The 25,039-nt window shown below is 39.9% G+C and overlaps 1 protein-coding gene across 2 annotated transcripts in view; it reads left to right on the top strand.

The window, feature by feature from the left end:
* LOC139764410 (nephrin-like) overlaps positions 1-25,039 on the top strand; it is a 605,317-nt gene that overhangs the window by 466,573 nt on the left and 113,705 nt on the right. For both annotated transcript variants that reach the window (XR_011716371.1, XM_071690970.1), the window contains exons 7-8: positions 17,676-17,830; positions 22,112-22,256. Coding sequence is in view for 1 of the 2 variants with exons in the window: in XM_071690970.1 (XP_071547071.1) it covers positions 17,676-17,830; positions 22,112-22,256 (300 nt within the window). In the remaining variant the exon portion in view is untranslated. The remainder of the gene's footprint in view (positions 1-17,675; positions 17,831-22,111; positions 22,257-25,039) is intronic.

The following is a 25,039-nucleotide window of genomic DNA, read 5'->3' on the forward strand; positions in this document are numbered from 1 at the left end:
ATATATATATATATATATATATATATATATATATATATTGATTTCTCTTTTTCTTATTGCAAACTCAAGGAATATACTATAGTGCAGTAGAGGGTAAGAGAGGTTTTAAAATCATACGGTAGGAATTTTTTTTCCCCCTTTCATTCTCTCCCATTAAATTCCACGCAGGTTTACTTCACATATGCATATTTTCTTCTATTGTATTTCCTGCCAGCTGTCGTTGCCGGAGGGAATGGATGATGGTGAAAGAGTCTTCTTATGAATGTATCCTTTTCTTACTTTCTTAGAAACAGGAATCGACGAAGGTTATCAAGAAATAAGATAGACATGGAAAACGCTCCACTGTTACCCATCTCTCTCTCTCTCTCTCTCTCTCTCTCTCTCTCTCTCTCTCTCTCTCTCTCTCTCTCTCTCTCTCTCTCTCTCTCTCTCTCTCTCTACCATCTTCTCTAATCGCATTTCTATCTTTTTTTTTCTGTTTCTTGTCCTCGTTGATAATGGAATATGCATCAACAAATGAAACAGAAAACGGTTTCAAGGAGGCACTGAGGCATTCGAAGCAGTTTTCATCCATTTGTTTTCACATAAAAGAATTTTCATGGTATCCCCTGACCTTCTGAGTCTAGAGATGATGGCAGAGACAACTATTAAAGTCCCATACATTTTGGATACCTCTAGTGACTGTCTGTGCTTATCTGCTTCGATCATACTTGATATGATTCCACTGTTTTTCAACATACACCTCAGGTTCGATCATCTGTTCTTGACACATGAAATATGTGATAACGATATACTTATGGGGGCTGAGTATTCGAACCCTGGTCCTACCAAGTAACGCACCGATATGCTGACCACAGTACAGCGAGGCGACAAAATCTCTCCATCTCAGACCATCTCAGAGACTTAAGCTTTACGACTCGTGAGGGTGCGGGATCGCCTTAGCCTCTCAGGTCATGATATGAGACGAAGGATCTCACAGACCATCGGTTGGTGTTGGATGGAAAGCTTTTTGTCGTCTCGTGGTCCAACAGTTAGCGTTGGATGATATTCATTTACCTGTTTCAAAGTCTGTTTTCATTGAACCGATAAAATTGTGTATAAAAGACTGTGTATTTCAATTCAATGGAGATTATTATGCTCAAAAATTTGGTATGGCAATGGGTAACCCTCTTTCACCTGTAATAAGTAATCTTTATATGGAGTTTTTTTGAAACAAAATTACTAAAGGATATCTTACCTTCTAATGCAATTTGGTTTATGTATGTAGATGTTCTTTGTGTTTGGCGAACAAGTGAAAATTTACAAATATTTCTCACCTTACTTAACAATTTAGTACCTTCCATCAAACTTACTGTAGAAAATGAAAATATTGGTATGTTACCATTTTTAGATTGCATGATCCATAGACAAGGAAACAAGTTTAAGTTTAGCATATACAGAAAACCGACCAATGTATGCTCATATACTCATTATTACTCATCTCAACATGACAGAGTTAAACTATCATCATTTCAATCTATGTTCCTTAGGGCATCACGTATTTGCAGTCCAGACTTTATTGATGATGAGTTTGAGAGGGTATATTCTATTGGATCTAAGTTAAAGTACCCTAGATCTTTCACTGATAAATCCCTTAAATTAGTAAAGAAATCATTTTATAGAGTTGAGCCCAAACCTCTCATTGACACCAAGAATCTTTTAGTTCTCCCTTCTAATGATAATTTTACTTTACTTCCCATGTTACTTAAATCCTTTAATGTAAATGTTGTGTTTAGCAACAATAATACTATAAAGAATATCTTGATCAGGAATTCACCTGAAAATTCTCTTGATGCATCTATAAAGTGCCATGCAGAATTTGTGATAAGTTTTATGTTGGGCAGACTGCTAAGGATCTTTCTGTCAGACTTAAGGAACATAAATATAGTATAAGAACGGGACAAGAATCAAATGCCTTGTTTAATCACGTTAAAACTATGATCATTGTATTGACTGGAGTAATGCCATCTCAGATATTAACTCTAACTCTATCACGACGAGAAACATCATTGAATCTTCTATAATTAGGTACACAAAAAATTATAATCTTAATATTAGTGATGGTCTATACAAATTAGATAGCTTTATTGTTGATATAATTTGTAAAATAATAAGTTTATGAACACTCGTTGTCTGTCTTGGACAATCGCATGTTTACTAAATGGCGTCCTAGCTTCGTCTCTTCGATATTTATCAACTGACTGTTTTATTTCTTTCTTGTGTCTCCCCCTGATGATGTGATTGTTACACGAAAGTGCACTTGGGAACTTATCGTTTCATTTTCTCCGTGGACTCATAGGAATATCTTGATCACGCGCAAAATTGTGATCCTTTCCAGCATATATATATATATATATATATATATATATATATATATATATATATATATATATATAAGCTGTGTAGGTATGTATATTTGCGTGTGTGGACGTATGTATATACATGTGTATGGGGGTGGGTTGGGCCATTTCTTTCGTCTGCTTCCTTGCGCTAACTCGCAAACGCAGGAGACAGCGGCAAAAAAAAAAGAAAAAAAAAAAAGATATATATATATATATATATATATATATATATATATATATACATATATATATATATATATATATATATATATACACTGTACCACGAGTGGTACTGTGCTACACTTAAAGTTACACGGTAACATCAGGCGAATTTCGTCACAAATCTCTGAACCTGTCACACACACACACCGCTGGGCCACACCACTCTTACCACATCATGCATCACTCGTCAGTATGCTGACACACCACACTCGTCAGTATGCTTACACACCGTGCTCGTCAGTATGCTGACACACCACACTCGTCAGTATGCTGACACACCACACTCGTCAGTATGCTGACACACCACACTCGTCAGTATGCTGACACACCACACTCGTCGGTATGTGGACACTTTTGAAGTATCATGTTTTTCGTAGTCTTCCATGAATAAGCTTTGCAAAGACAGTCAACAATGGCATTTTTAGTAATGTACATACAACACAAAAACAATCTTAACACCAGTGAACGATGAGTCTCGGAATGAGCACTTGTTAATCTTAAAAAGTCAGTTTGTTTCAGATCTTTTCGTCCTTATGTCATATTGTTTAACTTTGAAAGGGCAAAGATCATTTTTGTGCTATGTATACAATCCCTCCGCCATCCTCCATCGTCATTGCGTCCTTAAATACCTACATTATGGTTTGACTTTACAATATTTGATCAGAGGTTGTATAAGAATTCTCCTTGTGGCTGTATGACTGTCAGCGGAGAATCTCTGACCCTATTCAGCTCAACCCTGACTTCCACTCACCCTCAGCCTCCTGCAGCCTATATATTCAATACTAACCGGGTCCCCATGGTGACCCTAGTCAGACCTAGGGTGTCTACTGTGCCATAGTGCTACATCCAGCGTGTCCGACACCACAACACATCATCATCCTCGTCTGGCTTCTGCTGGCTGGGCCCACAACACTTCATGAACACGTCGCCTGCGCGCCAAATAACACGGGACATACTGACTGCCGTAAGTGGTATGGCTACGTGCATCTTCACACCAGCAATCAGCCACGGAAGGTGTCTATTACTGTCCTTATAAAGGCACATTGGCTCTTAACGAAAAAAATAGCGTTGAAATGTCGCCTAGGATTTGGGGGGCGTCTGCCTCACTACGCTCCAGATTGAGCCATTAGAGAGTGGTAGAGTTCGCTTGTGGCCCACACTCACTCACTGCTGGGATCTTGAGTGGGGCGCTTTGGCCTCTCGTGGTGAGGTTTTACACTGTCAGATTCTCTCGTCGACCGCTGCGCACTCAAGCTTGAGGGAAATTCTTGCACAAAGGAAGAAAAGTACCCTCGATATTTCATATATATATATATTTTTTTTTTTTTTTTTTCTTTTTTTTTTTTTATACTTTGTCGCTGTCTCCCGCGTTTGCGAGGTAGCGCAAGGAAACAGACGAAAGAAATGGCCCAACCCCCCCCATACACATGTACATACACACGTCCACACACGCAATATACATACCTACACAGCTTTCCATGGTTTACCCCAGACGCTTCACATGCCTTGATTCAATCCACTGACAGCACGTCAACCCCTGTATACCACATCGCTCCAATTCACTCTATTCCTTGCCCTCCTTTCACCCTCCTGCATGTTCAGGCCCCGATCACACAAAATCCTTTTCACTCCATCTTTCCACCTCCAATTTGGTCTCCCTCTTCTCCTCGTTCCCTCCACCTCCGACACATATATCCTCTTGGTCAATCTTTCCTCACTCATTCTCTCCATGTGCCCAAACCACTTCAAAACACCCTCTTCTGCTCTCTCAACCACGCTCTTTTTATTTCCACACATCCCTCTTACCCTTACGTTACTTACTCGATCAAACCACCTCACACCACACATTGTCCTCAAACATCTCATTTCCAGCACATCCATCCTCCTGCGCACAACTCTATCCATAGCCCACGCCTCGCAACCATACAACATTGTTGGAACCACTATTCCTTCAAACATACCCATTTTTGCTTTCCGGGATAATGTTCTCGACTTCCACACATTTTTCAAGGCTCCCAGGATTTTCGCCCCCTCCCCCACCCTATGATCCACTTCCGCTTCCATGGTTCCATCCGCTGCCAGATCCACTCCCAGATATCTAAAACACTTCACTTCCTCCAGCCTCTCACCATTCAAACTCACCTCCCAATTGACTTGACCCTCAACCCTACTGTACCTAATAACCTTGCTCTTATTGACATTTACTCTTAACTTTCTTCTTCCACACACTTTACCAAACTCCGTCACCAGCTTCTGCAGTTTCTCACATGAATCCGCCACCAGCGCTGTATCATCAGCGAACAACAACTGACTCACTTCCCAAGCTCTCTCATCCCCAACAGACTTCATACTTGCCCCTCTTTCCAAAACTCTTGCATTTACCTCCCTAACAACCCCATCCATAAACAAATTAAACAACCATGGAGACATCACACACCCCTGCCGCAAACCTACATTCACTGAGAACCAATCACTTTCCTCTCTTCCTACACGTACACATGCCTTACATCCTCGATAAAAACTTTTCACTGCTTCTAACAACTTGCCTCCCACACCATATATTCTTAATACCTTCCACAGAGCATCTCTATCAACTCTATCATATGCCTTCTCCAGATCCATAAATGCTACATACAAATCCATTTGCTTTTCTAAGTATTTCTCACATACATTTTTCAAAGCAAACACCTGATCCACACATCCTCTACCACTTCTGAAACCACACTGCTCTTCCCCAATCTGATGCTCTGTACATGCCTTCACCCTCTCAATCAATACCCTCCCATATAATTTACCAGGAATACTCAACAAACTTATACCTCTGTAATTTGAGCACTCACTCTTATCCCCTTTGCCTTTGTACAATGGCACTATGCAAGCATTCCGCCAATCCTCAGGCGCCTCACCATGAGTCATACATACATTAAATAACCTTACCAACCAGTCAACAATACAGTCACCCCCTTTTTTAATAAATTCCACTGCAATACCATCCAAACCTGCTGCCTTGCCGGCTTTCATCTTCCGCAAAGCTTTTACTACCTCTTCTCTGTTTACCAAATCATTTTCCCTAACCCTCTCACTTTGCACACCACCTCGACCCAAACACCCTATATCTGCCACTCTGTCATCAGACACATTCAACAAACCTTCAAAATACTCATTCCATCTCCTTCTCACATCACCACTACTTGTTATCACCTCCCCATTTACGCCCTTTACTGAAGTTCCCATTTGCTCCCTTGTCTTACGCACCCTATTTACCTCCTTCCAGAACATCTTTTTATTCTCCCTAAAATTTACTGATAGTCTCTCATATATATATATATATATATATATATATATATATATATATATATATATATATATATATATATATATATATATATATATATATATATTTTCTTTTTTGCTTTGTCGCTGTCTCCCGCGTTTGCGAGGTAGCGCAAGGAAACAGACGAAAGAAATGGCCCAACCCACCCCCATACACATGTATATACATACGTCCACGCACGCAAATATACATACCTACACAGCTTTCAATGGTTTACCCCAGACGCTTCACATGCCCTGATTCAATCCACTGACAGCACGTCAACCACGGTATACCACATCGATCTAATTCACTCTATTCCTTGCCCTCCTTTCACCCTCCTGCATGTTCAGGCCCCGATCACACAAAATCTTTTTCACTCCATCTTTCCACCTCCAATTTGGTCTCCCTCTTCTCCTCGTTCCCTCCACCTCCGACACATATATCCTCTTGGTCAATCTTTCCTCACTCATTCTCTCCGTGTGCCCAAACCATTTCAAAACACCCTCTTCTGCTCTCTCAACCACACTCTTTTTATTTCAACACATCTCTCTTACCCTTACGTTACTTGCTCGATCAAACCACCTCACACCACACATTGTCCTCAAACATCTCATTTCCAGCACATCCATACTCCTGCGCACAACTCTATCCATACCCCACGCCTCGCAACCATACAACATTGTTGGAACCACTATTCCTTCAAACATACCCATTTTTGCTTTCCGATATAATGTTCTCGACTTCCACACATTCTTCAAGGCTCCCAGGATTTTCGCCCCCTCCCCCACCCTATGATCCACTTCTGCTTCCATGGTTCCATCCGCTGCCAGATCCACTCCCAGATATCTAAAACACTTTACTTCCTCAAGTTTTGCTCCATTCAAACTTACCTCCCAATTGACTTGACCCTCAACCCTACTGTACCTAATAACCTTGCTCTTATTCACATTTACTCTTAACTTTCTTCTTTCACACACTTTACCAAACTCAGTCACCAGCTTCTGCAGTTTCTCACATGAATCAGCCACCAGCGCTGTATCATCAGCGAACAACAACTGACTCACTTCCCAAGCTCTCTCATCCCCAACAGACTTCATACTTGCCCCTCTTTCCAAAATTCTTGCATTAACCTCCCTAACAACCCCATCCATAAACAAATTAAACAACCATAGACATTACACACCCCTGCCGCAAACCTACATTCACTGAGAACCAATCACTTTCCTCTCTTCCTACACGTACACATGCCTTACATCCTCGATAAAAACTTTTCATTGCTTCTAACAACTTGCCTCCCACACCATTTATTCTTAATACCTTCCACAGAGCATTTCTATCAACTCTATCATATGCCTTCTCCAGATCCATAAATGCTACATACAAATCCATTTGCTTTTCTAAGTATTTCTCACATACATTCTTCAAATCAAACACCTGATCCACACATCCTCTACCACTTCTGAAACCACACTGCTCTTCCCCAATCTGATGGTCTGTACATGCCTTTACCCTCTCAATCAATACCCTCCCATATAATTTACCAGGAATACTCAACAAACTTATACCTCTGTAATTTGAGGACTCACTCTTATCCCCTTTGCCTTTGTACAATGGCACTATGCACGCATTCCGCCAATCATCAGGCACCTCACCATGAGTCATACATACATTAAATAACCTTACCAACCAGTCAATAATACAGTCACCCCCTTTTTTAATAAATTCCACTGCAATACCATCCAAACCTGCTGCCTTGCCGGCTTTCATCTTCCGCAAAGCTTTTACTACCTCTTCTCTGTTTACCAATTCATTTTCCCTAACCCTCTCACTTTGCACACCACCTCGACCAAAACACCCTATATCTGCCACTCTATCATCAAACACATTCAACAAACCTTCAAAATACTCACTCACATATATATATATATATATATATATATATATATATATATATATATATATATATATATATATATATATATCCTTTTTTCTTTCATACTATTCGCCATTTCCCGCGTCAGCGAGGTAGCGTTAAGAACAAAGGACTGGGCCTTTGAGGGAATATCCTCACATGGCCCCCTTCTCTGTCCGTCTTTTGGAAAATTAAAAAAAAAAAGAGAGGGGAGGATTTCCGGCCACCCGCTCCCTCCCCTTTTAGTCGCCTTCTACGACACGCAGGGAATACGTGGGAAGTATTCTTTCTCCCCTATCCCCAGGGATAATATATATATATATATATATATGTATATATATTGCTATGAGTCCACGAGGAAAATGAAACACGATAAGTATCCAAGTGCACTCCCTTCGGAGGATGAACAGCCGGGTTGACTAAGGACAGAGTGGCGCAATCAGGATTCGAACCTATGAATTCGTTCCCGGGCGTCTCAACCGACTCTTCTTCTTCTCCCCCCACATCCAGCCTCCTGCAAGTTGAACTTGGTGACCATATGTCCACATGGAAACACCTTCTCCTTCCCTCGAACGGTGACAGTTGGTGGTTCTCTAACTAACCATCCTTTGATCAGAACAGTTAGTTTCCTCAGGTGGTTTCACTGCAGAAGCTTTCGGAGCGTGAAGAAGGCATAGGTATACCAGTGAGATCTAAAATCTAAAGACGTCTTCCATTCCTCGTCTTATTCTGTGATTATTGTGTCTGTTTCTTTGTTACTTGGTTAAGATATTCAGTGAACTTGTGTATCCCTTTGCCTGGAAATCCAACGGCAGTATCGCTTCCAGTGTAAGCATGTGTTCCAGTAAAAGCCCAATAGGCATCTCTAACGATGGTTTCTATTATCCTGGTGTCAAAGAGCCTTTGCGCGTGTGTTCTCGTGCCACATTTCTGGAACAATGAAGCCCAAGTGTTGTGTTCATGGAACAGCCGAGCACATCCTGAACACAAGTGTTCTCTCAGTTGATTTCATCTGTTTGACTGCTGCATGAAGCAGTAAACGCCCATGAACGTTCTCTTACGTGTGATGAAGAACAAGCATAGCTTCAATAACATCAAGTACTGTCGTGGCGTACTTTTCGGAAACTGTGGCAGAGAACATTTTGTTCTCGTAACTTTTATGTAAACTTTGCCTTCTGTCATGCAACAACCAGAGATTAATCAGACTGACTTTGCTTTTGACGTGTGTCGAGAATGGATGAAAGCAAGCGAGTATGAATATGTACATATGTATATATGTATATGGCTGTATATGTACATATGTATGTATATGTTGATATGCATATGTATGTATATGTACGTGTATGTATATACGTATGTATATGAGTGGATGGGTCTTTCTAGTCTGTTTTTTGGCGCTACCTCGCTGACGCGGGAAATTGCTATAAAGTATTATATATACATACATATACATAAATTTATATATATATATATATATATATATATATATAAATATATATATATATATATATATATATATATATATATATATATATATATATATATATATATATATATATATATATATATATACATATATGTGATCATAATTTTGCGCGTGATCAAGATATTCCTATGAATCCACGGGGAAAATGAAACACAATAAGTTCCCAAGTGCACTTTCGTGTAATCACATCATCAGGGGAGACACAAGAGAGAAATATAAGTCAGGACGCCATTTGGTAAACATATGATTGTCCAAAACATACAACGAGCGTTCATAAACTTATCATTTTACAAATTTTATCAACAATAAAGTTATCTAATTTGTATAGACCATCACTAATATCTAGATTATAATTCTTTGTGTACATGATAATAGAAGATTCAATAATATTTCTCTTGGTAATAGAGTTAGAGTTAATAACTGAAATGGCATTGCTCCAGTCAATACAATGATCATAGTTTTTTACGTGATTAAACAAGGCATTTGATTCTTGTCTCGTTCTTATACTATATTTATGTTGCTTAAGTCTAACAGAAAGATCCTTACCAGTCTGACCAACATAAAATTTATCACAATTTTCACATGGCACTTTATAGATGCATCCAAGAGAATTTTCTGGCGAATTCTTGATTAAGATATTCTTTATAGTATTATTGTTGCTAAAGGCAGCATTTACATTAAAGGACTTAAGCAGCACGGGAAGTAAAGTGAAAGTATGATTAAAAGGGAGAACTAAAAGATTCTTGGTGTCAGTGGGAGGTTTGGGCTCAACTCTGTAAAACTATTTCTTTGCTATCTTAAGGGATTTATCCATGAAAGATCTAGGGTACTTTAACTTAGATCCAATAGAAATGTATCTTCTCAAACTCATCATCAAGAAAGTCTGGACTGCAAATACGTATTGCCCTAAGGAACAAAGATTGAAATGATGATAATTTCACTCTGTCATGTTGAGATGAGTAATAATGGGTATATGAGCATACATTGGTAGGTTTTCTGTATATGCTAAACTTAAACTTGTTTCCTTGCCTATGGATCATGCAATCTAAAAATGGTAACCTACCACTATTTTCATTTTCTACAGTAAATTTGATGGAAGGTACTAAATTGTTAAGGAAGGGGAGAAATATTTGTAAATTTTCATTTGTTGGCCAAATACAAAGAAAATCATCTACATACCTAAACCAAATTGCATTAGAAGGTAAGATATCCTTCATGCTCAAAAATTTTGTATGGCAATGGGTAACCCTCTTTCACCTGTACTAAGTAATCTTTATATGGAATTTTTTGAAACAAAATTACTAAAGGATATCCTACCTTCTAATGCAATTTGGTTTAGGTATGTAGATGATGTTCTTTGTGTTTAGCCAACAAATGAAAATGTGAATGCAGTACTCCATACAATAAGCACCTTTTTAGAAGAGAAGAAGTTTCGACATCTAAACATGACACCCAGTTTCTCACATGCAGACTTAAGCTATTCCTGTAACGTAGGTTTTCCAAGAAAGAGTGGATGCTACAGTGATACCAATTATATTTACCGAGTCAACAGGTGGAATTACAGAACCGTCAAATTGGAGACGAGAGTTGTGAGGTTTTTTCAATAGAGAGATGGGTTGAAAATGGGTTTTGGTGTCATTAATCTAACGAGATTTCATCTACCCAGCTGAGATGTCCTGTTAAGTCTGAGTTTATTGAGGAAGCTGTGCCAAGACGAGATGCAGATCGGGTGAGAGAAGAGGGAGCAGAACTGAAGGATGTGAATGAATGCAATGTTGATTCATTAGCGTGTGAGTGCATTGGTATATCAGTGGAAGAGATCCCTTTGGGGTGGTTCTAGCTCTGTATAGTTACTTGACAGATTTAAGTCGAACGCGATCCAACTTTAAACTCTCCCAGGCTAACTTCCAAACTTGATCTGCCTGCCCAACGCCGCAATGCTGGTTCACTTTCCCTCTTCTATAGGTATTACTTTGGTTTTTGCTCCCGAGAGCTGGCTGTTTGTGTGCCCCCACCACTAGCTAGACCACTCAATACTCGGCATGCTGCTGCGTCAAATGATTATTGTGTGGCCATCGGTAACTCAAAGGTGGGCCGCTTTGATACCTGCTTCTTTCCCTACACATCAAAGCTTTGGAACTCTAAACCCTGTCATGTCTTTTCCAAGAACTATAAGACCGAACATTTCAAAAGACAGAACTTTCACTACCTCCAGAATTCGTTAATACTTTCCATAATTTTTTCTTTTTCCGTTCCATAATTCTCCCCATATTTCAATCAAGCCACGATAAGGTCTGAGGAGTCTAATTATTTATTTATTTATTCATTTATTTATTCTTTTTTAAGGGGCGGGGGGGTCCGGTACATTTCAAGACACTTAGAGAAGAGGTGGGAACGAATGAGTGCATTTCCTTGTTTACTCATGCCGCTTCCTCGTTAACGCGGGAAACAGCGATAGAATACAAAATACACACACACACACACACACACACACACACACACACACACACGCACACATTCATCTATCTATCTATCTATCTCTCTATCTATCTATCTATCTATCTATCTATATATATATATATATATATATATATATATATATATATATATATATATATATATATATGTATATATATATATATATATATAGATAGATAGATAGATAGAGAGAGAGAGAGAGAGAGAGAGAGAGAGAGAGAGAGAGAGAGAGAGAGAGAGAGAGAGAGAGAGAGAGAGAGAGAGAGAATATAGGCAGATGGCTATAGATATAGATGCATAGATAAATATATGAGCATGCATGTATGTATTCATAAATATTTGAATACATACGTATGTATGATAGAGGCAGGGTATTTTTCAGTCAGAATTTTTCTATTTTCATCGGCCCCCCACATATTTACCAGTTATAAACCCTTTTTGCAGTCTTTTCAATTTCCTGAATGGAACATATAACACAATTTGTAATGCTGTATACCAGCTTTCAAACAACTACTTTTTCTTTTCCAATTGTATTGAAAAAAACAATTCAAAACAAGACGACACTTCTCTCAAACGCACTGGCGTCATTGAATTAAAATCTCGATGGCTTGAATTAGACGATATATTATTTATTATAATCTGGGACAACATAACACACTCTTTTGATTTTCCTATCTCGGAAACTGAAACCATTGTGGGGTAGTGGTCAGGGTTCGTGACCATGACGCATTCACGGGCCATCCAGAGTCGAGCGCGTAGGTTCGAATCCTAGTGGTGGCAGTCGGTCCACAGTCAACCCAGCTGTTCATCCACCCTCAAGGGTTGGTTGATGTAGGTAGGGCTTTTCACCCTCTCTAATCCTTCAGGAGGGAAGGGGGAGATAATAGGGAGGGCCTTTTCACCCTCTCAAATCCTTCGGGAGGGAAAGGGGGGGGTAATAGGGAGGATTTTTCACCCTTCCCAATCCTTCAATAGGAAGGGGGAGATAATAGGGAGGGCTTTTCACCCTCTCCAGTCCTTTAGGAGGGAAAGGGGGTAATAGGGAAGAATTTTCACCCTCTAATCCTTTAGGGAGTAACATGAAAAGCTTTTCAGCCTCTCCACTCCTACTTCAAGGGATGTCAAATTAAGGGTAACACTTCACCCTGTAACCCATTAGGAGCCAAATGGGAGGCCCTTCACCCTCAAATCCCCGTCACCACAGATAATTACGAGAGCCTAGTTTCGTAAAATCCGTTCGTGAGAAGTATTAACGGCAGGTAGGGAGGGAATCATAAAATTCGTGAGGTAATGTGTGATGATAAAAGATGATGAGGGGGCGCGTGGGCAGGAGGGGGGGCGGCCATTAACGATTATAGGAGTTTGAGAGGGAAGCAGTTTAGGGTAAATGAGGAAAATGAGAGTCTCGGAGAACATAGATGAGGATTAACGAGAAAATCAATGATTAATGAGGAGTTACGGGATGACGAACGCTAAAATGACTGGCCATGAAGGGAGAAAAAGATGATCCTTTGATTACCAGAGCATTTTTGTGATGCGTGAGTAATGACAAGACTATGAACAATAAATCATTATGGTACAAGATCCATTGTTTGTTTTATTACATAGAAAACAATGAATCATTATGGTAAAAGATCCATTGTTTGTTTTATTACATAGAAAACGAGAGGATAAAACAATGAATCATTATGGTAAAAGATCCATTGTTTGTTTTATTACATAGAAAACGAGAGGATAAAACAATGAATCATTATGGTAAAAGATCCATTGTTTGTTTTGTTACATAGAAAACGAGAGGATAAAACAATGAATTATCATGGTATTTTATTACATAGAAAACGAGAGGATGAAACAATGAATTATTATGGTATAAGATCCATTGTTTTTTTTTGTTTTTTTTATTATACTTTGTCGCTGTCTCCCGCGTTTGCGAGGTAGCGCAAGGAAACAGACGAAAGAAATGGCCCAACCCCCCCCATACACATGTATAGACATACGTCCACACACGCAAATATACATACCTACACAGCCTTCCACGGTTTACCCCAGACGCTTCACATGCCCTGCTTCAGTCCACTGACAGCACGTCAACCCCGGTATACCACATCGCTCCAACTCACTCTATTCCTTGCCCTCCTTTCACCCTCCTGCATGTTCAGGCCCCGATCACACAAAATCTTTTTCACTCCATCTTTCCACCTCCAATTTGGTCTCCCTCTTCTCCTTGTTCCCTCCACCTCCGACACATATATCCTCTTGGTCAATCTTTCCTCACTCATCCTCTCCATGTGCCCAAACCACTTCAAAACACCCTCTTCTGCTCTCTCAACCACGCTCTTTTTATTTCCACACATCTCTCTTACCCTTACGTTACTCACTCGATCAAACCACCTCACACCACACATTGTCCTCAAACATCTCATTTCCAGCACATCCATCCTCCTGCGCACAACTCTATCCATAGCCCACGCCTCGCAACCATACAACATTGTTGGAACCACTATTCCTTCAAACATACCCATTTTTGCTTTCAGAGATAATGTTCTCGACTTCCACACATTCTTCAAGGCCCCCAGGATTTTCGCCCCCTCCCCCACCCTATGATCCACTTCCGCTTCCATGGTTCCATCCGCTGCCAGATCCACTCCCAGATATCTAAAACACTTCACTTCCTCCAGTCTTTCTCCATTCAAACTCACCTCCCAATTGACTTGACCCTCAAACCTACTGTACCTAATAACCTTGCTCTTATTCACATTTACTCTTAACTTTCTTCTTCCACACACTTTTCCAAACTCAGTCACCAGCTTCTGCAGTTTCTCACATGAATCAGCCACCAGCGCTGTATCATCAGCGAACAACAACTGACTCACTTCCCAAGCTCTCTCATCCCCAACAGACTTCATACTTGCCCCTCTTTCCAAAACTGTTGCATTTACCTCCCTAACAACCCCATCCATAAACAAATTATTACATAGAAAACGAGAGGATAAAACAATAAATCATAATGGTATAAGATCCATTGTTTGTTTTATTACATAGAAAACGAGAGGATAAAGCAATAAATTATTATGGTATTTTATTACATAGAAAACGAGAGGATAAAACAATAAATCATTATGGTAAAAGATCCATTGTTTGTTTTATTACATAGAAAACGATAGGATAAAACAATGAATTATTATTGTAAAAGATCCATTGTTTGTTTTATTACATAGAAAACGAGAGGATAAAACAATGAATTATTATGGTAAAAGATCCATTGTTTGTTTTATTGCATAGAAAACGAGAGGATAATTCTTGTATGATTTCAACCCCAAACCTTTTATTTTCCAAGTTTATAAAAAAGAGATAACGATTGTGTTGCAGTTTTCTGTAATGTATGTATTGCGTGCGTTACCAAAATTTCCGGGAGTCTCGAATTTTCACTGTAAATTACTTTTATGAACTGAATGAGAGAGAGAGAAAAAAATAATTGTTTGTAGAAATGAGCCAACCAAGCTGAATAATTGATCTGTTCCTCCTCCACACCCCATTTTCTCTAGCATATATCAAGGGAAGTTAGATTAGGTTAGGTTAGGTTAGGTTAGGTTAGGTAAACTTAAGATTTGTCAAGGTTAAGTTATGTTAGGTTAAGTTAGTTTAGATTAGGTTAGGTTAGGTTAAGTTAGGTTAGGTTGGGTAAACTTAAGATTTGTCAAGGTTATGTTATGTTAGGTTATGTTAGGTTAGGTTAGGTTAGGTTGGTTAGGTTAAGTTAGGTTAGGTTAGGTTAGGTAGACTTAAGATTTGTCAAGGTTACGTTAGGTTAGGGTGGTTAGGTTAGGTTAGGTTAGGTTAGGTTGGTTAGGTTAAGTTAGGTTAGGTTAGGTTAGGTAACTTAAGATTTGTCAAGGTTACGTTAGGTTAGGGTGGTTAGATTTGATTTGTACCACAACCTAACGTAAACTAGTATGGCCTAATCTAACCTGAAATTAGCCTAACCTGACTTAATCGAACTCAACCTTAACTTAAACTAAACCTAACCTAACTTATTCTTAGCCTAACGCAACCAGACCTAACTGAACCCAACCTAACTAAACCTTAACCAAATTCAACCAAAATTAACCAAACCTAACTTAACCTAGATTAACCTTAAGTTTACCTATTTCAACCTAACCTAACAACCTAACCCAACCTAACCTAACCTAACCTAACCTAACCTAACCTAACTTAACCTAACCTAACACAACCGAGTTTAACGTAACCTAAACTATCTTATAATAATTTTTCTATCCTCTTTATTTTCATTATCATCCACTGAAAATATTTGTCTTTAGTTAATGATGATTATGGCATGTATGATCATGATTATGTAAGATGTAATGACTAATTGATATATGTATCATGCATATGAAGCTTATGGATAATATGTATATTACATATTTCCATCGTGTCTCATACATGTTTGTTATTTCCCACATGAGCGAGGTAGCGCCGGAAAAAGACGACTGAGCCTTAGATGTCAAAAAAAAAAAAAGAAAATCACTCGCTTGGCATTTTCTTCTGTTCCTTTTTTCTTTTTCTTTGGGAAAGTAATACAAGAGGGGAGGATTTCCACCACCAACCCGCTCCTGCTTCTTTAAGTCGCCTTCTGCGACGCACAACTGATACGTGGGTAGTAAAGATCCCCAGAGATGGCGCTACATCAATATATAAACTATGTAAGAGGTTAGGGCTAGCGCCATGTGATGTGTCGAAATATTTCGTGTTTTGCTGAGTATCTTAGATTTTTTTTCAATAGATCTTTTCGTTTTTCTTTCAAACTATTCGCCATTTCCCGCGTTAGCGAGATAGCGTTAAGAACAGAGGACTGGGCCTTTGAGGGAATATCCTCACCTGGCCCCCTTCCCTGTTCCTTCTTTTGAAAAAAAAAAAAATATTTTTATCTTCATTTATTCCTGATATAGATTTAATCAACAAACATTTTGCTTCTATTTGTTTCATCTTATGTTAATTGATCGTCTGTGATTAATATTTGTGTTTCGTGTCTACAGGGAGAGAGAGTCATACACTAGTGTTGCCCTAGTCTCTTAACTTTGTATATAAGAACCATGTCTTTACTCCTATGAATTCATGCAGAGAGACAGAGATAGAGAGACAGAGAGACAGAGAGACAGAGAGACAGACACCCTAATCTAGGTACCCATTCATCGACCATTCGCTATAGGAAGATGAACACCAGTCTTGAGTGTGGGCCGAATGCCACACCTAAGGAGTCGAACCCATTCGAACCCGACCCAGGACTGGCCCCGTGCTGATAGCTATCACACACATGTAAGGGCCATAGTCTCACTTGTGTAATCCACAGTGTCGTCCCTGCTATAGGTTAGTGCCACATGCAGTAATGTGTTATAATGTTGACAGGTCCGTCGAGGGTTCCAACCCCCCTAATGACATTTGGACCCCGCTCTTTATACTCTCCTCCCCCTCCTGCTGACGAAACAGGAGCCTCCCTAATGACATTTTGATCCTCGCTATGCTTTCCCCCCAGTCGACCAGGCCCCACTGACGGAACCAGGGGAGAGCGAGGAGGTCTTCCCTAATAACCTTTTGAGCTCTCTCACCAAACCCCAGTTTCCCTCCTGACGAAGGGTTAAAAAAAGAGACCAGATAACACTCAGGTTCTCTTCCTGTCTCTCTCTCTCTCTCTCTCTCTCTCTCTCTCTCTCTCTCTCTCTCTCTCTCTCTCTCTCTCTCTCTCTCTCTCTCTCTCTCTCTCTCTCTCTCTCTCCTACTTGTGGTCTAATGTCAGGATCACAAACAAACACCTTTTTTTTTTTATAATGCAGTCATTCTTTCCCTCCCTCCCTCACTCTCTCTCTCTCTCTTCTCCCGCAGTGCGTCCCCTCGTGACTAGGCTGGAGGCGTCGCCGAAGGGTTTAAGGGTCGGAAAGGAGTACGAGATCACATGCGTGTCTGCTGGATCTCGCCCACACCCCAACATAACCTGGACGATTGGCAACGTCGCCTCCCTCACACCGATCGTGGCGCATGTGAGTATCAGTGTTGATTACCTTCGTGTATTCCAATTCTATTACCCAGTCACTTAACATAGTCTGGATGTTTAAGAAAATATACTTTAGACCAAGTAAATTCCTTATATCTTCTTAAATCTTATAATACATATCACAGATGATATATGGCGCTTGTATGTGATAGACATTTCAACTTATAAGTTTTCATTTCAGATTAGATTTATGTGGGATTGGATCTCAAGAGGTCTTATATTTCAACGGTTGCTTAATGCCCTAAACCAGATGATTTTGACATTATAATTTCACTCTTAGAGGATATATTTCATTATATTCTATATCATATATCCTTACAGAGGCCATGGACCCTATCCTGGCACAACCAGACCTTGAGCCTAACTGGATGTAGATAGAGAATATATAAACTCTTCGTTGGGGGTGTCGAATATGAGAGAAATGTTTTACACCAAATTCACTCGAAAATTCGTAGTTATTTTCTATGATGATAAGTGAGTCGTCTGGGCTCATTAACGCCCGCCAGCATGGTAATGGTAATGGAAAATGAAATTAATCAAAATGAGGAAATTCAGCCATTAGACTTATCACACCTGAGAAAACACACATTACTGATCCTTGATTCAGGTATCATTTGGTGTTGTTGGGATGTGAAAACAGAAGCGACTTTTCTGTTCATGTGTCAGACATACACATCTCACATCTCTGAAAAAAACGTTTGTTAAATATTGGGATAATATAGCACCTCTGAAAACGTTTTTGAAGCTCTAGAACATACTTCACACTAATGAAACGTTTGTACATTACTGTGACATTCTTCACTCTTCTAAAAACGTTCGTTAAGTGCTGAAGCATATCTCGCACCTGAGAAAACGTTCGTGAAGTAATTGGACCATCCCTCACACCTTTGAAAACGTTTGTGAAGAGCTAGAGCATACCTAGCAACTCTAGAAACGTTTATGAAGTACTAGAGCATATCTGACACCTACGAAAATGTTTACGAAATACTGGAACATAACTCACACATATTCACGTTCGTGGATTTCTGGAAAATGCTCCACACTCCAAAAACATTCGTGAAGTATTGGAGCATATTTAGCATCTCTGAAAACGTTCGTAAAATACTGGCGCATACCTAGCATCTCTGAAAACGTTAGTGAAGTATTGGGGCATATAAAGGCACTAAAGTACTGGTGGACATAAGTACTAGGACCCTATTAACCTTGTATGACGCGTCAAGAAGGCAGAAGTAAATATCATATTAGAAACCAGTGAGGTATTGATCACGAATATCAACTGCGTTTTGAAGATAAAAGCGGAAACAAAATAAACATGTTTAATAAGAATGTCCGTCGCTTTTTGACATCGTCCTTGCAATGACTCCATCTTTGTCGTACTTGTTATATCACTGGAAACCTCAACTGTTTGATAATTACACAATCAAAAAGGTCATTTCTCTGTTTATCCCAATTAATAAAGATAATTAAGTGACTTAAATGCGGCATTGCTCCTCACTATGCGGTATACAAGACCAATGCGATCTAACACTCGCTTTCTTAACCAAAGCTACTCCTGAAGTGTGTCTTTCAGATATCATGATCTGATGTTATATAACGCGTCATCAAAGCTTCAGCCACTCGACACATGAACCGGATTGTACATTAGGGAAGTAAATGACATCCTCCCTATGAAGTTAGTGTAGGATCAAGCACCGAGAGTAGAGGCCCCGTGTGCTGAGCCTAACTCGCTCATTGCATCAAAGACTCTTGTCTTAACTTGGAGGTTCATGTCGGAGGGTAAGTCGAACTCCCGGGTAAGGTATGGATTACTGAAGCTTCTCCACTTCATGTCTGATCAATCTAGCTGAGTGTGGACCCCCCCCACAGCTCCGTAGTAAGGTTTACATGCTCCTCAGAAGCAAAGTGATTAGAAACACTAAGCAAACATTTGTCAAAGAGATCTTAAAGGTTTTATTTGGATGTTAACTGAATATTTGGATGTTAACTGAATATTTGGATGTTAACTGAATATTTCTAGCTTGTATTTACTGAAATGTGGCCCACTGTATTGTCATCAAAGGTTCGTGTGTAGTTTCCATACGTTCAAGTGGTGTTGGTTTAGTAGAATCTATTACAATTCTGATTTATCTTTAGGAAGGACTGCTGGGCGAAGTAATATCCTGGAGGAAGGAGTGACCAGTGCCCCTAGCCAAGCTGTGATCTAACACAGGATATGGGTCTGGCAATGCCAACACATCAGACTTTCAAAGCACAGTAATGCCCTCCGGCCTGACGCTTCCGCTGTTGCATATCGTGTGGATTTCTCCTGCCGCTGACGAGCCTCCTCTCTCGCTCGTCCCTCTTGCCCAGGGGGCGGTGCAAGTGTGACAGTGGACACGCCCATTGGGAAATGGGAGCATATTCATAAAGCGACCTGACTTAGGACATATATAGAGCCATACAGCTCTCGCTGCTCGTTAGTTGAGGTGTTCATTCGTTGGCTGTTAGCATTTCCTTTTCCTTTGGCTGCTTGAGACTCTGTGTGACAAACTGTAGTCATCTGTGAATCCCATTTCGTGTCTAGTGTTTCACTATGATCTGCCGTCTCCAGCTGTTGTCCATTCATGGGCAAGATTTTAGTCCCAGCTGGTCAATTCAAGTCGTCTGGTAATAGCAATCATTCAGCCTTATTTTTTTTCCCCCAGGAGTAAAAGCAGCTATGCATAGTAGATCCTAGGGTTATTATATCTTAACGAGGGACGTGTTTGAACGAGTGTAGCGGGGGAGGGTCTTATCCTCTTTTGAAAGTAAATCTCTTTCTCTCTCTCTCTCTCTCTCTCTCTCTCTCTCTCTCTCTCTCTCTCTCTCTCTCTCTCTCTCTCTCTCTCTCTCTCTCTCTCTCTCTCTCTCTCTCTCTCTCTCTCTCTCTCTAACTCTCTCTCTTGTACCTTCTTTACCCCCCCCAACGCCATTCCCTGCTTCGCTAACCAAAATAACACACCCCTCTCACTCCACTCCTAATTACTCTCTGAATCTCACTTTTCCCTCCATTACTCCTGACTTTTCCCTCCATTACTCAACACTTCATGCAATAATCTTTTCTTTTACTGAGAGTAAAGTGAACGTGAATACATGGCTGGTGAGATGTGACCATTTTCTCTTTCCCACTACAGTATATCCTCGATCTAACTGACAGATAGGACAAGGGTTGTACGTTAAAGTCGATTGTCTGTGAAATCTGAGTGATTATTATGACCATATTTCACTGTCGGAAAATACTCTAAAATACTTTAGAAATGAACATTGTAAATCATTATAAATAATGGCTCTAGCTTCGGTTCGGTTCTTGAGCAACGCTCAAATTCACTCGCTTTCTTTTCACATCCTATCTTTAAGGGTCATGGTCGCTCTGTATGTTGATTATACAAAGAACAAAACACTGGCAAACACAGTATCGACCATGTTGTTGTCAAGTAGTTTCAAAACAACGTCGCCAGTCGAATGATGCGAGAAATGTTGGATTGAGTCTATTTCAATAAGGACAAGTATCCGCTGTTTCCAAGGTCCGTTGAATCGAGGTTTGTAGAATCGAAGTCCATTAGATCGAGGTCCGTTGGACCGAGGTTTGTAGAATCGAAGTCCATTAGATTGAGGCATGTTAGACCGAGGTCCGTTGAATCGAGGCTTGTAGAAACCGAAGTCCGCCAGATCGAAGTCCGTTATATCGAGGTCCGTTGGATCGAGGTTTGTAGAACTGACGTCCATTAGATCGAGGTCCGTGAGACCGATGTCCGTTAGATCGAGGTTCGTAGAATCTAAGTACATTAGATCGAGGTCCGTTAGATCGAGGTCGGTTGGATCAAGGTCCATTGAATCAAGGTTTGTATAATCGAAGTTCATTAGATCGAGGTTCGTTAGATCGAGGGCCATTGGGTCGAGGTTTGCAGAATCGAAGTACATTAGATCGAGGTCTGTTAGATCGAGGTCGGTTAGATCAAGGTCCATTGAATCAAGGTTTGTATAATCGAAGTCCATTAGATCGAGGTTCGTTAGATCGAGGTCCATTGAATCAAGGTTTGTGGAATCGAAGTACATTAGATCGAGGTCCGTTAGATCGAGGTCCATTGGGTCGAGGTTTGCAGAATCGAAGTCCATTAGATCGAGGTCCGTTAGATCGAGGTTTGTAGAATCAAAGTCCATTAACTCGAGTTCCGCTAGATTGAAGTCCGTTAGATCGAGATCTTACTGTACTTAATCACCATTTTCTGTTTTTGTTTTCTCCTGCCAGACTGAACATGGAGTGAACATCAGCACGTCCCGGGTGAAGGTGATCGCTTCCAGGAGGCATCATGGCCAGCGTCTTACGTGCACCTCCCTCAACCCTCTCTTCCCTGCGTATCCCCTCACAGACTCCATCTTGCTCAACGTCACTTGTGAGTACAATGCCTGTATGTGTGCAAGTGCATCATAACTCCCTCATCCCTCCTCTTCTCACGGAACCACACCCTCATAGACGGTACCTCTTACTCGAACGAGCCCTGAACATCCATGTCTATCTGTATATAATGTAATGATGTGGTCTTTCCTGGTATAGTCATCCTATCATGACTTATATCTTTGGACACAATTGTAGTAAGTTTTCAAAATGTCTGAGAACTATTCTTAATACTTTAGGGTGTGAGAAATTATTCGATTATTGGATATACCTCAACGGATTTGAGGACCATGTCAGCTGAATGGCCTATTGCCCAGCCAACCAAGATTTCTGTCTCATTTTGTTTACTTTTTGAGATCGTGAGTGGTTACTTTAGTACAACAGTCATGTGTCTATCCGTATGTGTGTGTGTTTGTATGTAAGAGTAACAGCTGACTTCGTAACTTCAGTGAGTGTAGATGTGGGATCAGTCAGTTGAACTTGTCATTACTTTTAGATGCTTATCTCTTTATCTACCTGAGTTGCTTGTCTGTTTATATCTTCTTTCCCAGAGGTCTACATTTCCCTATGGTGGTTTGTGTCTTATGTGCATGTTTTATGTCTGTGCTTTCTGTGTGCGTGTCTTGTCCATGTCTCTGAGCATGAGCTGCATTTATGCTTTCTGTGTGCGTGTCTTGACTGTGTCTTTGAGCATGAACTGCATTTATCACTGTGGCTTTCTCTACTCGTCTGTACATGCCCATGTCCTGACCAAACTATGTTGCCTTGGTCACCGTGTCTGTGTTTTTGTCAAGTCTGTTCCTTAGTGTATGTAGTAATGTGTGTATTTTCTGATCATGTGTTTCCTGAACAACAATTGGTTAATGTTTGTTTTCAAGGGCCTGGCACTGCAGATCCAAAAACCTTCCTTCAGTGCCAACCTAACCCATCCTGTGTTATGAGTTCTCCTTCAGTGAGTCTTTCTGTGAGAGTCCGTGACAGTCGCTCTGTGTGAGGTTGATTAATGAGTACTTCTAGTGTCATATGGTCAGCTGTGCACACTCCATGTTTCCCTTGCTAGAAATATATTTGTGGGTTCTTCCTTTGATCATGGACTGGAAGGGGATCGATTTTAGGAACTGGGTAGCCTGGTAGGTGGGGAGTTTACTGGAGGGGAGGGGGGTGTTCTTAGACTACTGGGGAGAGAGAGAGAGAGAGAGAGAGAGAGAGAGAGAGAGAGAGAGAGAGAGAGAGAGAGAGAGAGAGAGAGAGAGAGAGAGAGATGGTTAGGAAACTATGGGATGAGTGGTAGAGTAATTAATCCCTGAGCTTAAATGTGGGTGCGTGGGCCAGTTAGAGATGGGATTATATGGGATTTTATGAACACTGTTACCACTGGGACTATGAGATTATACAAAACACTGCCATCAGTGGGATTATAGGATCATATGGAACACTACCTTCAGTGGGGTTATGGGATTATACAAAGCACTGTCATCAGTGGGATTGTGGGATTATATGAAATTCTTTCCTCAGTGGGATTATTGGATTATATGAAACTTTTCCTTAGTGGATTATAGGATTATACGAAACACTACCAACAGTGTTATCATGGGATTATATGAAACACTTTCCTCAGTGGGATTATTGGATTATATGAAACTTTTCCTTAGTGGATTATAGGATTATACGAAACACTATCAACAGTGTTATCATAGGATTATATGAAACACTTTCCTCAGTGGGATTACTATGAAACACTACCAACAGTGTCATTATGGGATTATATGAAACGCTTTCCTCAGTGGGATAATTGGATTGTGTGAAACTTTTCCTCAGTGGGATTATAGGATTATACGAAACCCTACCAACAGTGTTATGGGATTATATGAAACACTTTCCTCAGTGGGATTACTATGAAACACTACCAACAGTGTCATTATGGGATTATATGAAACACTTTCCTCGGTGGGATTATTGGATTATATGAAGCTTTTCCTCAGTGGATTATATGATCATACGAAACACTACCAACAGTATTATCATGGGATTATATGAAACACTTTCCTCAGTGGGATTGTATGATTATATGAAACACTTTCATTAGTGGGATTATATGATTATATGAAACACTTTCCTCAGTGGGATTATATGATTATATGAAACATTTTCCTCAGTGGGATTATATGATTATATGAAACACTTTCCTCAGTGGGATTATATGATTATATGAAACACTTTCCTCAGTGGGATTATACGATTATATGAAACACTTTCCTCAGTGGGATTATATGATTATATGAAACACTTTCCTTAGTGGGATTATACGATTATATGAAACACTTTCCTCAGTGGGATTATACGATTATATGAAACACTTTCCTCAGTGGGATTATACGATTATATGAAACACTTTCCTCAGTGGGATTATATGATTATATGAAACACTTTCCTCAGTGGGATTATACGATTATATGAAACACTTTCCTCAGTGGGATTACATGATTATATGAAACACTTTCCTCAGTGGGATTGTATGATTATATGAAACACTGTCCTTAGTGGGATTATATGATTATATGAAACACTTTCCTCAGTGGGATTACATGATTATATGAAACACTGTCCTTAGTGGGATTATATGATTATATGAAACACTTTCCTCAGTGGGATTGTATGATTATATGAAACACTGTCCTTAGTGGGATTATATGATTATATGAAACACTTTCCTCAGTGGGATTACATGATTATATGAAACACTGTCCTTAGTGGGATTATATGATTATATGAAACACTTTT

Source organism: Panulirus ornatus, chromosome 49, assembly GCF_036320965.1.
Source record: "Panulirus ornatus isolate Po-2019 chromosome 49, ASM3632096v1, whole genome shotgun sequence".
Classification (NCBI taxonomy): domain Eukaryota; kingdom Metazoa; phylum Arthropoda; class Malacostraca; order Decapoda; family Palinuridae; genus Panulirus; species Panulirus ornatus.